This window comes from Malurus melanocephalus, unplaced genomic scaffold (assembly GCF_030028575.1).
Source record: "Malurus melanocephalus ecotype Western Australia unplaced genomic scaffold, MMel_1.1 scaffold_447, whole genome shotgun sequence".
Lineage (NCBI taxonomy): Eukaryota > Metazoa > Chordata > Aves > Passeriformes > Maluridae > Malurus > Malurus melanocephalus.
The window spans coordinates 572,999-586,726 of record NW_026623679.1 but is presented as its reverse complement, the minus strand read 5'-3'; the positions used below and the strand labels follow the sequence as shown (position 1 = coordinate 586,726).

Genomic DNA, 13,728 nt, shown 5'->3' with positions numbered 1-13,728 from the left:
AAAAAAGAACAAAGAACTGATCATCTCTAGGATTTCTGTTCAATAACATCTTGCATTCATGGCTGGGAGGAACTCTTAGTCTCAAAAAAAAAGGTGAATATTACATAGAAATTCAATAAGCTTTCATTTTTCACACCTACAGCAGCCTCAAACCCTACCCTGAAATAACAACTGTATTTTAGGATGAAAAGAGAGGTAATTCTCAGCTCCCTTAATGCATCAAGCCTTGCTAACCTGCTAAAGGACCCACACTTTCCAAAAGCATTCCCAAGATGGCTGAGGAGCAGTATAAATTTATAAAAACATGACAGAAAATATTTGCAGAACTGAAGAAGAGAAAAAAAAACACTTCTCTGCTTCAAAACTAATTAAGCAAAGTGAAATAAGGTGGAATAGGAATTGTGGAAGATATTTAGCTCATCAGACAGTCAAATGATCCAGAGGAATTTGCTTTTGGAAGTAGGAGTTTAGGGTAGGAGAGGCAATAACCTAACCCCCATTTACAAAACTGGGATTTGTGAGGGGCTCTAAACATTCTGCTGCCTAGAAGGCACAGGAAATCATTCTCCACTTTCCTGTACCTCTAAAACTGGCCTGGATTTGTGTGAATGAGGAGCTGCCACTCCAGTAGCGAGACACAAACATCACAGGAGGGTGGGTGGTCCCTGTGCCCCCTTCCCAGCCCCTCACCTGTGACAAACACTTCTTTCACGGGGTCGCTCTCCATGTCCCCCCGACGGGACACGAGCGTCACCTCGTACTCGGTGTGCGGCCTCAGGTTCCCAATGGAATATTGGTTCTCATCCTCAGAGAGGTCAATGGTTGTCCTGTCCCCTGGGATGTCCTTGGGGCCGTAAGTGAGCTCCACACCTTCAACTTCAGCCAAGGGTTTGGACCACGTGATGAGAGCGGTGGTGTCGGTGACGTCCCTGGCCTCCACCTGGCTGGGGGCATCAAGTTCTGTTACCAGGCAAAAGAGAAGAAAAAAGGAGCTTTTTTAAAGAAATCCTGCTGTGAAAAACACCCACATTCTTATGCCTTTAATTGCTGATTCAGAGCAAAATTAAAATAAGTCTCCTCATTTACTCCTTTCCTTTGGTTCCTGTAGGTTCAGACTCCAAATGGAGTCAATCCATCTGCAGCAAATCCATCAAAATTCCTTCACACCAGAAGCTGCCAGAGGAAAGACAAGTAGGAGCCCTAAGAGCTTCTCCACCCTCATGCATTCTTCATGCAAATATCACCAGGATGGAAGAAATTCAGTAAGAAATTCTAGTTCCTGCTGATGTGCATCTTGAAAAAGGAGTAAAAGTGTATACTGCCTGCTACCTGCCAGCTGAACATAAATTTCCTTTCTGCCTCAAACAGGTAATTTGGAGAGGAATGATTTTTTCCTCATTAGCAACTTCACTCCTCCTTTTTCCCTCTATTAACTCACTGTAGAGTTTGACTTTCTCTTGTTTAAAAACCCCCAAAAGAGCAGAATTTTTGTCAGTGGCCACCTAAACCCAGACCAAACGCAGGCTGTGCTTACTTGTGGTGATCACTTTGGACAGTCCTGGTCCTCTGGTGTTGTTCTTCACGACATGGATGGACACGTTGTACTGCTGCCCTGGTGCCAAACCTGGCTGCATGTAGGATGTCTCTGGCCTTTTCAAGCTGCTGGTTATGTCACCATTATCATCCTTTTTCTGGAACATATAGAACAATCAGTGAGCACAAACATTAAAATCCAGGATTTTCCATTCTGTACATGAAACTGTGTCCTCACCATATTACGGAAGACCAGCTCCCAGCCATCAAAGGAAAAGTTCAGAGGGTCCCACTCCACCTGGACGGACGTTTCCCGGACAGATTTGAATCTCAGACCTTCTGGAGCAGGCAGATCTGTGGCAGAAAAAAGAGATATCCTCACATGAGCAGCAAGAAATAGGGCACTGGGGTGGGACAGCTTTCTACCTCTGGAAATATCTGCCAGGTGGGGATCTGCAGCTCAGTTTGTACAACACTCCTCAGATCAAGTTGTTCTGGTTTTGGAGGGACTTTCCTGAGCTGATTTGGATGTCACTTTAGAATAAAATGAATTTTACCCTAGAAAACTCTTTTTTGTGCCCTCTTGAATAAAGCTGGTGTGGACATTGGAAGTCAGGGGAACGGAATCCTGACCCAGGTCTCTAAAAATTATCTCAGTGATTTTTGATTCTGGGATGTTTAGGCATGACAGTGACATGCACAAAACAAAAAGGAAGATGAACAACAAAAGGACAGGTAGGAAGATGAAAGGCAAGTTGATAAAACACACTGAAGATGCAAACCAAATATAAACTCAATTTTAACCAAAACAGTTTAAATTCAAGTGATTTCACATTGCTCTTTTACATGCTGCTATGTTTCAGGAAGAATTATCAGAATTTTAAAATGTACATTATAATAAAGAAATGTACATTATGATAAATAAATGTACATTATAATAAAGGAATGTATATTATAATAAAGAAGCTAAGGTTCTTAATTTACAAAAATCCCATACTGGGAGACACTGAGAGCAGAAGAGCTTTTGAACTGTGCTGCTAACACAGTCCCTGGTACTGGAGTAAAACAGAAAATGAAAGTGCAGAAGAATGATTTTGTCCTGGCCAAAAGTTGAATTGAAAGTAAAAAATAAAAGAGAAATAGTATCCCAGAAACAGGCATGCACATCAATACATAGGAACTGAAAATGGAAAACACAAAATAAATAATATCCCAAAATAAAGGCATTGAAATCAACACAGGTGAACTGAAAACAGAAAATACTAGATAAGCAACACTCCAAAAAAGGGCTGAAAACAGAGCAGACAAAAGGATGAACACAGGGAATATTAAACTCACATGTGGCTACCCTGGCGCTGACTGGAATGCTCTTCTTGTTTTTGAGGATTGCAAAGACACGGATGAAGTACTCCACCCCGGGCTCCAGCTCATGGATGGTGGCAGCGGTGTGGTTCCCTGGCACTGTGAACTGCATGTCCAAGCCCCCACTGCTGGTGGGGACGTAGGTGACGAGGTACTCGTTGACCAGGTTCTCGTGCTTCCACTCCAGATTGACTGTTTTATCCGTCACATTGGTCACGGTCAGCTCAGTCGGAGGAGACACTGGGAAGGGGGAGAAAAAAAAAAAAAAAAGCCAAAATTAAGTTAGAAGTTCTCAAGGCTCTGGAAATAACGACTTGCCCAGTTCCACATTTTCCCAGGAGCAGATCCTAAGGCTCATCTCACAGGCAGGGAATGGGGAAGGCATGTCCCACAGATTAGCTGCTGAGGAAAAGGAATGCTCAGCTGATGGAGGCTGCAGACATTTCCAGAAGCCACGGGCCAATTTCTGCTCTCACACTTGCACACAACCTCTGGCTGACTGTGTTCCAGCTGCTCCTCTCATGGCTGCAGCACAAGACTGCTAAAGCTGGGTCCCAAGGGGTTCAGATGTTTCATTCAACTGCCAGCAGCACATGATTGTGGAGTTAGAAGTCCTGGGATTTGCACAGATTTTCCAAAGTAAAATAAAACATTATTATTTAAGAAAATACTTTCTATAGATTTGTCTGTGCAAGAGCACAAAGTGAGGCTTAGGAATCTTCCAGAAGGAGGAGATGAAAGATGGGAATTTCTTTTAAAGGGTATTCATTGTCTTTTATAGTGTTCCCAGCCCCAAAGTACTCTTTGATTACTCTACCAAAATTTAGTTTCACAACTTCTCCCCAGGGATCTACTAAAGAAAACGACCTAATTTGTGGTGCATTGCCTGTCATTATCAGGCTGCCAAAATTTCCTATCGATTTCCATAGTCAGTGATCCTGGGAAACCAAGCATGTGACTATAGCTGAGTTTCCACTCCAGCTGATTCCATTATTTTCCTCTGAACTTCTCTCAGATCTAATATACACATCTCCACATATGCATGAATATATATAAATATATATATATATACATAAATATACACACGTGTAGTAAGAAGACTCTGGAATATCTCCCTTAGCTGGAACAGTTCCTTTCATATTTTTTTAGCATCAAGAGGTGCTGTGAGAAACTGAAGGGTCACAGTGACAAATCCCAGCCAGCACTGGCTACAGCTCCACTGGTGGGAGCAGAAATGGAGGTGACAAATGCACTGCAATACCATCAACAGCCTTGGTGACCACCAAAAGTCACCAGAAAATGCTGCACTGCACAGCCTTGAAAATTGAGGGATTGGAAAAGGCTCTCAGAGCCTCTGAGGCTGCTGGATGGACCCAGGAGGAAGCAGCTCAGAGGGGCATTGCACCTACCATGGGAGCAGTCATCCCCGATGTACCCATCCTCGCACACACAGCGCCCGTCCACGCAGCGCCCCGCGTTGTTGCAGTCGTTGGGGCAGGAGYGCTCCCGGCAGTCCTCRCCCACGAAGCCCTCGTGGCACACGCAGCGCCCGTCCAGGCAGCGCCCACGCCCGTGGCAGTCATTGGGACAGGCCAGCTCGCTGCAGTCCTCCCCGGTGAAGCCATTGTCACACTCACAGCGTCCCTCCACACAGCGCCCGCGGTTGTGGCAGTCGTTGGGACACCGCAGCTCCGCRCAGTCCTCGCCCGTGTAGCCCTCGTGGCACACGCACTGTCCATTGACGCACAGCCCGCGCCCGTGGCAGTCATTGGGACACCGCAGCTGGCCACAGTCATCCCCAGTGAAGCCCTCGTGACACACGCATTGCCCGTTCTCACAACGCCCACGGTTGTGGCAGTCGTTGGGGCAGCGCAGCTCGCTGCAGTCCTCGCCGATGAAACCCTCATGGCACACGCACTGCCCGTCCACGCACTGCCCGCGGTCATGGCAGTCATTGGGGCACCGCAGCTCTGCGCAGTCCTCTCCCAGGTARCCCTCGTGGCACACACAGCGCCCGGCCACGCAGCGCCCGCGGTTGTGRCAGTCRTTGGGGCACCTCCTCTCGCTGCAGTCGTCGCCCACGAAGCCCTCGTGGCACACGCACAGCCCGTTCTCGCAGCGCCCGTGGCCGTGGCAGTCATTGGGGCAGGCCAGCTCGCCGCAGTCCTCGCCGGTGAAGCCCTCCTCACAGAAGCAGGTGCCGTTCACGCAGCGCCCGCGGTCGAAGCAGTCRTTGGGGCAGATGAGCTCRCTGCAGTCCTCGCCYGTGTAGCCCTCGTCGCACACGCACTCGCTGTCCACGCAGCGCCCGCGGCCGTGGCAGTTGTGKGGGCACAGGGGCACGCTGCAGTCRTCRCCCACGAAGCCCTCRTGRCACACRCACTGCCCRCCCACGCAGCGCCCGTGGGCACCACAGCCGTGGCCGCAGAGCTCCTGGCCGCAGTCGGGGCCCCCGTAGCCCTCGAAGCACACGCACAGCCCGTCCACGCACTTGCCCTGGTCGTTGCAGTCGGAGGGACACGAGGGCTGGCTGCAGTTGGGGCCCTTCCAGCCGGGCTCGCACACGCAGCCGCAGATCTCCATGCTRTAGTTGCCGTGCCCGCTGCAGTAAGGGGTGGTGTCCAGGCGACCTGTGACAACGATCCCAAAATCTCATTACTGCCTTGGCCCTTCCTTAGGTCACCTACAGCCTATAGGGGCTCTGATCTTCCCAGTTCCCTACAGGACATCATTTCCAGAATCACTTGAGTTTCTAACTTTCTTCCCAGTTCCCTACAGGACATCATTTCAGAATCACTTGAGTTTCTAACTTTCTTCCTAGTTCCCTACAGGACATCATTTCAGAATCACTTTAGTTCCTATCTTTCTTCCTAGTTCCCTACAGGACATAATAACCAGAACCACTTCAGTTTCTAACATTCTCCAGCCAGATTTTCTTTACCAGGAAAGCTTTAATTCGCTCTAATGCCAGGGAAGAGCCGCTGCCAACGACTTAGTAATTGAGCATGCTGGATTCTTCCTCTCTTCCCAAAATCCTCTTCCACTGACTGAGCAGCTTTCCTGACTGCTTCATTAGGGCATMCACCATGAAACATCATTCATCCATTCACCCCAGAGCACAAAAAGCCAGGCAGCACATTGTGTCATCAGCTTTATCAGCAACTGGGAGGCCACTCTGAGCTCAGAGGGACACAGCACTCCCAARAAGACTCGTGTTTCTTCTCTTGTATGACCAACCCCTTCCCTCAATTTAAAAGTCAACCAGACAGATACATTTTTCCCCTTCCTGTTAMCATTTGTGCTCGTCTGTTGCCTTATGTCCTGCTGGATTTTTATTGGTCTCTACCAAAGAAAACTTGGAAGCGAAAATGGTTACATTGGCAGCTTCCTCAAGGGGACAGAAAGTGGAGCCAAGAGCTTGGGCTGTGTGAGTTCTAATCTTAACTCCGACAGATTGTCACCATGCCCAAGTGCCGTCCCTGCTCAATGCCAGTGCTACAAAGGGTCCCAGGCCGACTCCTGACCYGCAGATCCACAGAACTGTGGAGCTGTGAATGAATGTACCTTGCAYGCTGGCCAAACACATTCCCAGTTTTGATTACGTTTCAAATTTAACAGGTTGACTTGTGCTCGCTCTGGAAACAGATCGGASGATCACTCTAAACAACATCTCCAGCCAGCACAAGAATTTGCCCCAAGAGCAGCTCCCCAGCCTGCCTTACCTTCTACTGCCTGGGAATTAGGACAGCATCCAAGCCCGCTGGCACACTGCTCCCGCAGGGAGGAGACCAGCCCCTCGAGCTCCTCTAGCCTGCTCAACAGATCCTTGATGTCTGGGGCAGCTGCACAGCCACAGGCCCGGCGGGGAATGTTAATCCTGTGAGTGAAGACRATCTGGTTCCCCTCATTCACCGTGTGCTCCTCGTAATTCTTGACGGGCTCGATTTCCCCCTTCAAGTCGGCGTCACCGCTCGCCGAGTCCAGGTCCACGGAGCAGAGCGAGCCAACGGGCAGCTTAATGTTGTAGACRTGGTTAAAAACCACGGGCTGGTTATCCTCTGGCAAGGTCACGTTCAGCCCAGTCTCCCTCCTCCGCCGGATAATTCTCTTGATGAGTCCCCCAGTGACGTGCTGGCACAGCAAAGCGAGGACGGCGCAGGCCAAAACCCGACTGGGGAGTCCCATTGTGGTGCCCGGTTCCCTTTCAAGGCTGAGAGAGTCTTAGGTCTGTTTGGCCTTCGTAATCTGGAGCGGAAATTGGAGAGCCAGGTCCAACCAAGCTGGAGGTCCTTTCCTTTCCTGGTGTCTTTGTCCCCTAAAAGAAGAAGGAACAGTGTAAGAGATGAACTGAAGTTACACCACTCAGTGAAGGTGTGACCCTGCTCAAATTCTGCATCCTCAGAGAGCAGCACCATCTCTCTCCACCCAAGCTGCTGAGCTTTCTCTGAGAAAAATAACAGTGGTTTTCCAGGATCTCAGTGTGATTCTGAAGGAAATGTCAGCAGACATGAAGAAAGCTGCTATTATTTCCAGGTTAGAGGGCTATGGAAGGTTTAACTGCCTCAAGCAGAAGACTGGGGCAAAGAGGCCTGGTGGGCCTCGGCTCAACTGGAAACAGAGGTAGATAAAATAAATATGTTCTGTTATGATTTCACTGATGTTAAACTCTGTATTTCCTTCATCCCATCACTACTTGAAGACTGCTCAAAGTTGGACCATGTGAGAAACTCAAGACATTGCCAAAAGCTGCATCAACACTACCAAGTTAATTCCGTCCCTTTTCTAATGTTTTAAATTACTCCAATTGCTTTGAAATATGATCTCCAGGGCTTGCAGCTCCATAGTAAGTTCCACTATATAACGATTTATCGAGATCTTGGAGATAAATGGAGCTCTCTGCAGGTGGAAGGTTCTGGTGTCAGTGCTCCTATCACAGGGATATTTTAGTACAGAAGGAGTGAGACACGAGAGAAGCTGAGACTCCAACAGAGACAGCAATAAAACGACATGTGTAAAAGTGCCTTTTTAGCAGCCAGTATTTCCTTTCACCAGGCAGCATTTCCCACTGTCTGATCTTTCCTCGGCTAGAACACAATAATGTGTGTGCATTACAAGCACCTGGCTGGGCTCTACAACTCACCCTGAAACTCTTTCTTTTCAATTAGCCCCAATATTTCCTCTTCCTCCTCTGTCTGTGCCTGATCCTTTCCARTGGATTGAGCCAGGGGAGAGGAAAGACATCCATGTCCTTCCATGCAGGACCAGCCCCTCAGCATGTAGAGCCAAAGCAGTAATGCACTGCCTGAGCAAGCACACCTAATAAATGTCATCTCAGCATTTGTTTTCATTCCCATTCTCAGAGAAGCTGGGTTTGATAGTTTGATCAGCGCTTTCAGTGGCTGCAAGCTATGAAACGTCAGTAATGGAGGAAACAGCAATTTATTCTCTAAACATCCCAGTTTGAATGGTAATTTATTTGTCAGATGAGAGACCAGCCTCTTCCACCCTTCTGCTTCCCCCAAAGTGTAGGGATCATTTTTCCCATGCTATCCCAGCTGCTTTTGTGGCAGAATGACCACAATACTTTAGACACTTCACTGAAGTTTTGTAGGCGATGTTGAGCTCACAAAGAGCAAACTTCAGCCCTTTTTACTGGGGAATAAATCAGAAGCAAACAAGCAGCAGGGAAGGGTTTTCCCTTGTTATRGAAAACCATTCAGCTTCAAGGCATTTCTAACACTTACCCCATTTGCTCAAACACTTCTGCAAGCCCTTCCTGCACAGAAGAGATCACAAGGTTGTTAACAAAGAATAACAGAGGCAGACATGSTCCAGGTCTCATTTCTGACCCCTAAATCGGGTTGCCAGTTCATGAAACATGCTCAGGACTGTATTTGAAGTGGGATTTTAGTCTCAAGCACTCCCACTTGGGCTTTGCAAACTGCTTCCTGTGCAATTCCATGTTCTGTGCACTTTTTGCCCCAAGACAAGGTCATAGAACTAAAATTGGTGCCTAAGCCTCAAGTAGTCATTAAAGGGACAGGCTGCTTGACAGATGGATCACCAATGGGAAATGGAACAAACTGGAGGCAGTTCTGCATCTAATTCTCACTGAATTTTAKTGAAAGTTGAGCATCCATTTCCGTCTGGCTTTTGTAAATCCCAACCTACAGGAATATGGGTCTTGCCCAAACAGAAGGAATTGCACTTTTTTCTGCTGACCTGCATGAGGTGACAAATCACTTAAYGATGGCACAAACTTTCTTTAATATGCCTGGAAAATGAAAAACCTGCCTCTGGCAAGAGCCACTGTCACTGTCACTACTGATGGAACTCCAGGACTTTGTCTGGACACTCCCTGACTTAGAGTAGCCAAACCTCTCAGCTCATGGATGATACTGAGAGAATTAATGTGCCTTGGCTGACATCCTTTTGAAGATTCTGGAGAAACATCRTGGTGGTCCAGAGCAGCATTCCAGGCCTGCCCTGTGACCTCTGTGCTCTGACACCTCGTGTGATGTCTGAGCTCATCCACCCCCATCAGGTGTTTCCCATCCCCTCTGCCAAGGGCTCGGCACAATTAGCTGGGCCATTCCTGGGTCTGACATCCTCCAAACGAGACACCATCCTGCAGTTATTTATACATGAGCCATGCTCTTGGCTGGGAGAACAAAGAGGACATCCTTCTCTCCAGCCCCATTCCTCAAAAAAATCCAAACAACAGCTCCGACCACAATGGACCACCCGGGAGCAGGAGGGGAATGAAGCCACAGTGACTGCCAGGCTCTGCTGTTCCTTCATTTTTCCTCATCTTTCCTTCAGAACAGTGGACTGGATTTGAAACCTGCATTTTCTTTGCAGGCATCAGCTGCTGGGTTATTTTGGGCCACCTAAAAGTCTCGCAGCAAGGGTTGGCAAAAGTTGAGCCTTGAGTTTGGCTTTGTGGTCTCTCAGAGGAGCTGGGTCTGTCTGACATCTCTCAGGTGGGTTTGTATGACCCCGAGTGTGTCTGTACAAATATTTTGTCTAACAGGGAACACCACTCACCCTAATGAGCTGTGCCCTCAGGTCTTCCTGCCACCCTGACTGCAAAGATCTTGGGCAMGATGATGTGGAAGCAGAAAATGTTCTGCTTGTCATGCAGGACAGTAAATCTGGAGTTCATGTTCTCTCCATTTGGTTGTTGGCACCTTCCCACCCTCCTCGGGCAAGAGTTCTCTCCTACTCTCCTTCTCCCTGAGGCCCARCCTCAATATAAATATGAAGAAAAGGTGCTGTGGCCTGTCACACATATCAAAAATCTGATTAAAAAATAGAGATTATGAGTTGAGAAGAAAATCATGGCATCTCTGCAGTACCAGCTGGGGCAAAGGGGAGGTAAAAAAAAAAAAAAATTCTTACATGAACATTAACTTTGAAAGTTAGATTTTAAGCAAAGAGCAGGAAAAAGGCTATTTCTAGAAAACACTCCTTAAAAACCTGATCACTGCCTGGTGATACATTTAATAATGTGTGGTGGAAGTAAGACGGACTGTCAATAGCACAAAGGGAAGGAATAATTTTCATTTTAACTGCAGCCCTTTCATCTGAAGATACGGAAGCATGTCACAGTCTGGCTGTCAAAAGCTGATAAAATGTTATTAAAAAGGGTTATTTCTTTGTTTAGATATCCCCCCTTCCCYTCACCCCCCTCTCAGCATCAGAACTTTTTCAGGACCTCTGCATTTAATTAGAAATTTGTTTCTTAATAGGAAATTTTCAAGCAATCTTGAAAAAAACCCCAGGAATCCCAACTCCTGGGGAATACTAAGCAAAGGTAATGTATGAATATTTCCCTTCCCAAAGCCATATTTGCTGGAAAGCAGCGGGTGTGAGAAACCAAATTAATGTCTGCGTGCTTTAAAATCCTGGTGCACAACTCCAGGCYCTCCTGAACGTTCAGGGAGTGGCAGAGTTGGGAGATGATTTGTGGGTCTGTGGAATGATAAATATGCAGATGAGAGCCCTGTGCAATTTTAATCAAAACAGATTGCAGCAAGGAAGGAATGGAGGTGTTAAAAACCATCTCAGCTGTCCTTCCTAACGAAGGCAGAAGGCTGATTAGATTTGCTCAGACACCCTCTACATGTCATGACTGGGAAATTAGACATAAAAATGGCAGGGGGAAAAAAGAAAGGGRRAAAAAAAAAGGAAAYAATTCCTCTTTCAGCAGATCCTTCCAACATTACAGCAGGAGGGGATCAAATATTGTCAGCACATATTGGATTCAAGCACATCCTGCTAAAATCTGGGCTGGATTCTGGTGGAAGACTCAGTTGGAGAAGAGCCAGAGCCTTCTCCAGGCAGCACAACAAGGAGCATGTTGAGGTTTGTAAATTGCAAACCCCAAAGGAGTTCTCTGTGATCTGTTAACTGCAGCAAGTTCGTGTTTCAAGAGTTTCCTCTGGGGTGTGATCTGTGTGGTCCCTGCAGTCTGGGGTGCCCAGGGGGCTGTGACACCACGGTGGCACTGTCCCCTCTCCTTATCTACTGCCACCAGGACAGCAGTGCTCTGACCTGGGTTGTAGAGGCTTCACAGATCTTAATTTGGATATGGATAGCTTCTATTTGTGAGAAAAGCCCGTGAGCAGAAAAATAATAAATTTCTACCTGTGTGAATGTAGCATCAACAGAAGTAAGAATGCCAAAATAACAGGAGAAAAGAGCAACAAAGCTGCACCTGGTGTTTTTCGGAGTGCTTGAACACTTATGCCATAGGTGACCAATAATATTATGTTATAGTTGAGCAATAGCCAATTAATCTATTGCAGTAGTTTAGTAGCCAATGAATGTGTAACATGATTGATAAACATGCAAAAGTTATTTTTTATAGCATCTCCACTTATCTCTTTAATGTAGAGCCTACCTTATTTGACATTATGGATACTAAGTAAAAATGACATATAATCTTTTTATAATCAATATAAAAAGACATACTGAACCCAAAATAATATAATTATTTTATATAATTGCACAGAGAGTGTATTAAACACAGAAATACAACACAAAATCACAAAATACAGGCACAACAAGAGATTCTGGAAAAAGAAAAATAGTTTTTTAAGTTTAAAAGTTGCTTAAGWTGAGCTCCAATGCACGATTCAGTCAATATCACAAGCAGCTAAATGATACAAAATAGTCACTCCAGAATGAAAGCTTTATTAAGGTTTAAGATAATTATAAATGGAGGAGGYGTGTTRTGGGACAGGCACATCAGTYAGGAAGACACCCTGCATACAGGTTMTTTTTAAAGRGGAATTGCTGAGCAGTGARCCATGTYCAAGGGCCATTTTGCACTGGACATGTGCTCRAGTGATCCCTGGGCACCAGGRGTTTCTTGCCAGCCTTTTCCACRKCCACTGTCACTGTCCCTGTGCTCSTCTCCCTTCACACACACTTAAGGCAGACCCCAAAATGGGACTGAGGGGATGAACGGCTTTATTCAGAACGTTCTTTGTGTGGCGGCCGCCCCGACAGCGACCCTGGGTTATTTCCTCCCTGCTCTGGGGAATTGGTACATTTCCCACCAGGAATAGAAACGCTGCTGTGACACAGAGCTGGCCAATGACACAGGGCTGAGTGTACAGATCACACAGCACTGATCAATGAATGCATCTGCCACAGGGCATTTTTGCAAGGCAAGGCCTCAAAAGATGCAACCTTCCCAAACCAAAGCACTGCTGTGGCTTTGCCACGAGCATGCAGCTCCTGAGGCTCTGGGAATCTTCTCCAGCAGAGGTGGATTAAGCCTGAAGTCAATTGAAATGTCCTCAAAACAAGGGACTGGGGGGGCTGGAAGTTTGGGGCTGAAACATGGGAAGATTGGCTGAAACATGAACAGCTCCAACTTCGCCATCTTGCACTGCTGTTTCCACACATTCGTAACTGCAGAAAATAATTTTGTTTCCATTCCCAATTCCAACAGGGCAAAAGAATCAGCAGGGATACCCAGTGTAGGTCAAACTACATTAAATCACAGTGGAGAACAGAAATTCATAAGAGTCCTGAGCCATCAGTCCTGAGCCTTTTCAGCAGAAATGATCAAAGCCAAATTGTCACCTTTTTTTCTTTTTTTCCTTCTTTATTTACATTATAYCCATGCTAAGGAGAGGAATTTTAAGGCAGCTGAATTTAGAGCAATTCAGAAAATCCACTGTGCTCCCCAAGGCTCCCAGAGAACCTCRTGTGTGCAGGGAAGTGTGGCAATTGTTTCAACCCCAATTAGACACTGCAGATACCAGCAAGCCCTGAGGGTGTGAAATCCAAAGGGAAATTTTCACAATTCAGGAATTCTCTTCAAAGTCTTAAATTGAGGGGTGAGAAGGAGGTCAGAACTTTCAAAGGGGACAGAAAGAAGCTGATTGCCTTTTTCTGTGTGGCTCTAACAGATAAAATGCTGTCTGATAAGCAGGAATTCATCCAGGTTCCAGGTTGAGGATTTACCTTTGATTTTTAGCCAAGCCACTTCACTTCCATCTCCATGGCTGGGTCATAAAGAACAAACATCCTGAAAATGCTACGTGGTTTTCTAGATGAGAAACCCCACATCTGCAAAGGCCCCAAAAAACTATGGCTCCAGACTCAGTGATCTCTCTTAATAAAGAGCAAAATGTGGAGGTACTGATTTGAGAGCCTTTGCCACCCATCCCTGCTCCAGATTGTCAGACTAAAGCTGTTCCTAGAAACTAAAAAGGGAGGTCAGCATTAACCACAAGGATTTTGCTGTCTGTGGTAGTGCAGTGAGAGAGGAAAAGAGGGAGAAAAAGCAAGAAATCATCCTCTGGAAAAACTCCC

At 46.6% G+C, this 13,728-nt stretch overlaps 1 protein-coding gene across 1 annotated transcript in view; it reads right to left on the bottom strand.

Annotated features, from left to right (window-relative positions):
- Positions 1-690: 690 nt before the first annotated feature.
- Positions 691-13,728, bottom strand: part of TNC (tenascin C) — a gene marked incomplete at its 3' end in the record, with an annotated part of 31,403 nt that continues 18,365 nt past the window's right edge. Inside the window, exons 2-7 of the mRNA XM_057380338.1 lie at positions 6,618-7,210; positions 4,305-5,525; positions 2,872-3,135; positions 1,772-1,887; positions 1,535-1,691; positions 691-960 (exon numbers count right to left, since the gene is read on the bottom strand). Coding sequence (XP_057236321.1) covers positions 691-960; positions 1,535-1,691; positions 1,772-1,887; positions 2,872-3,135; positions 4,305-5,525; positions 6,618-7,080 — 2,491 coding nt within the window. The remainder of the gene's footprint in view (positions 961-1,534; positions 1,692-1,771; positions 1,888-2,871; positions 3,136-4,304; positions 5,526-6,617; positions 7,211-13,728) is intronic.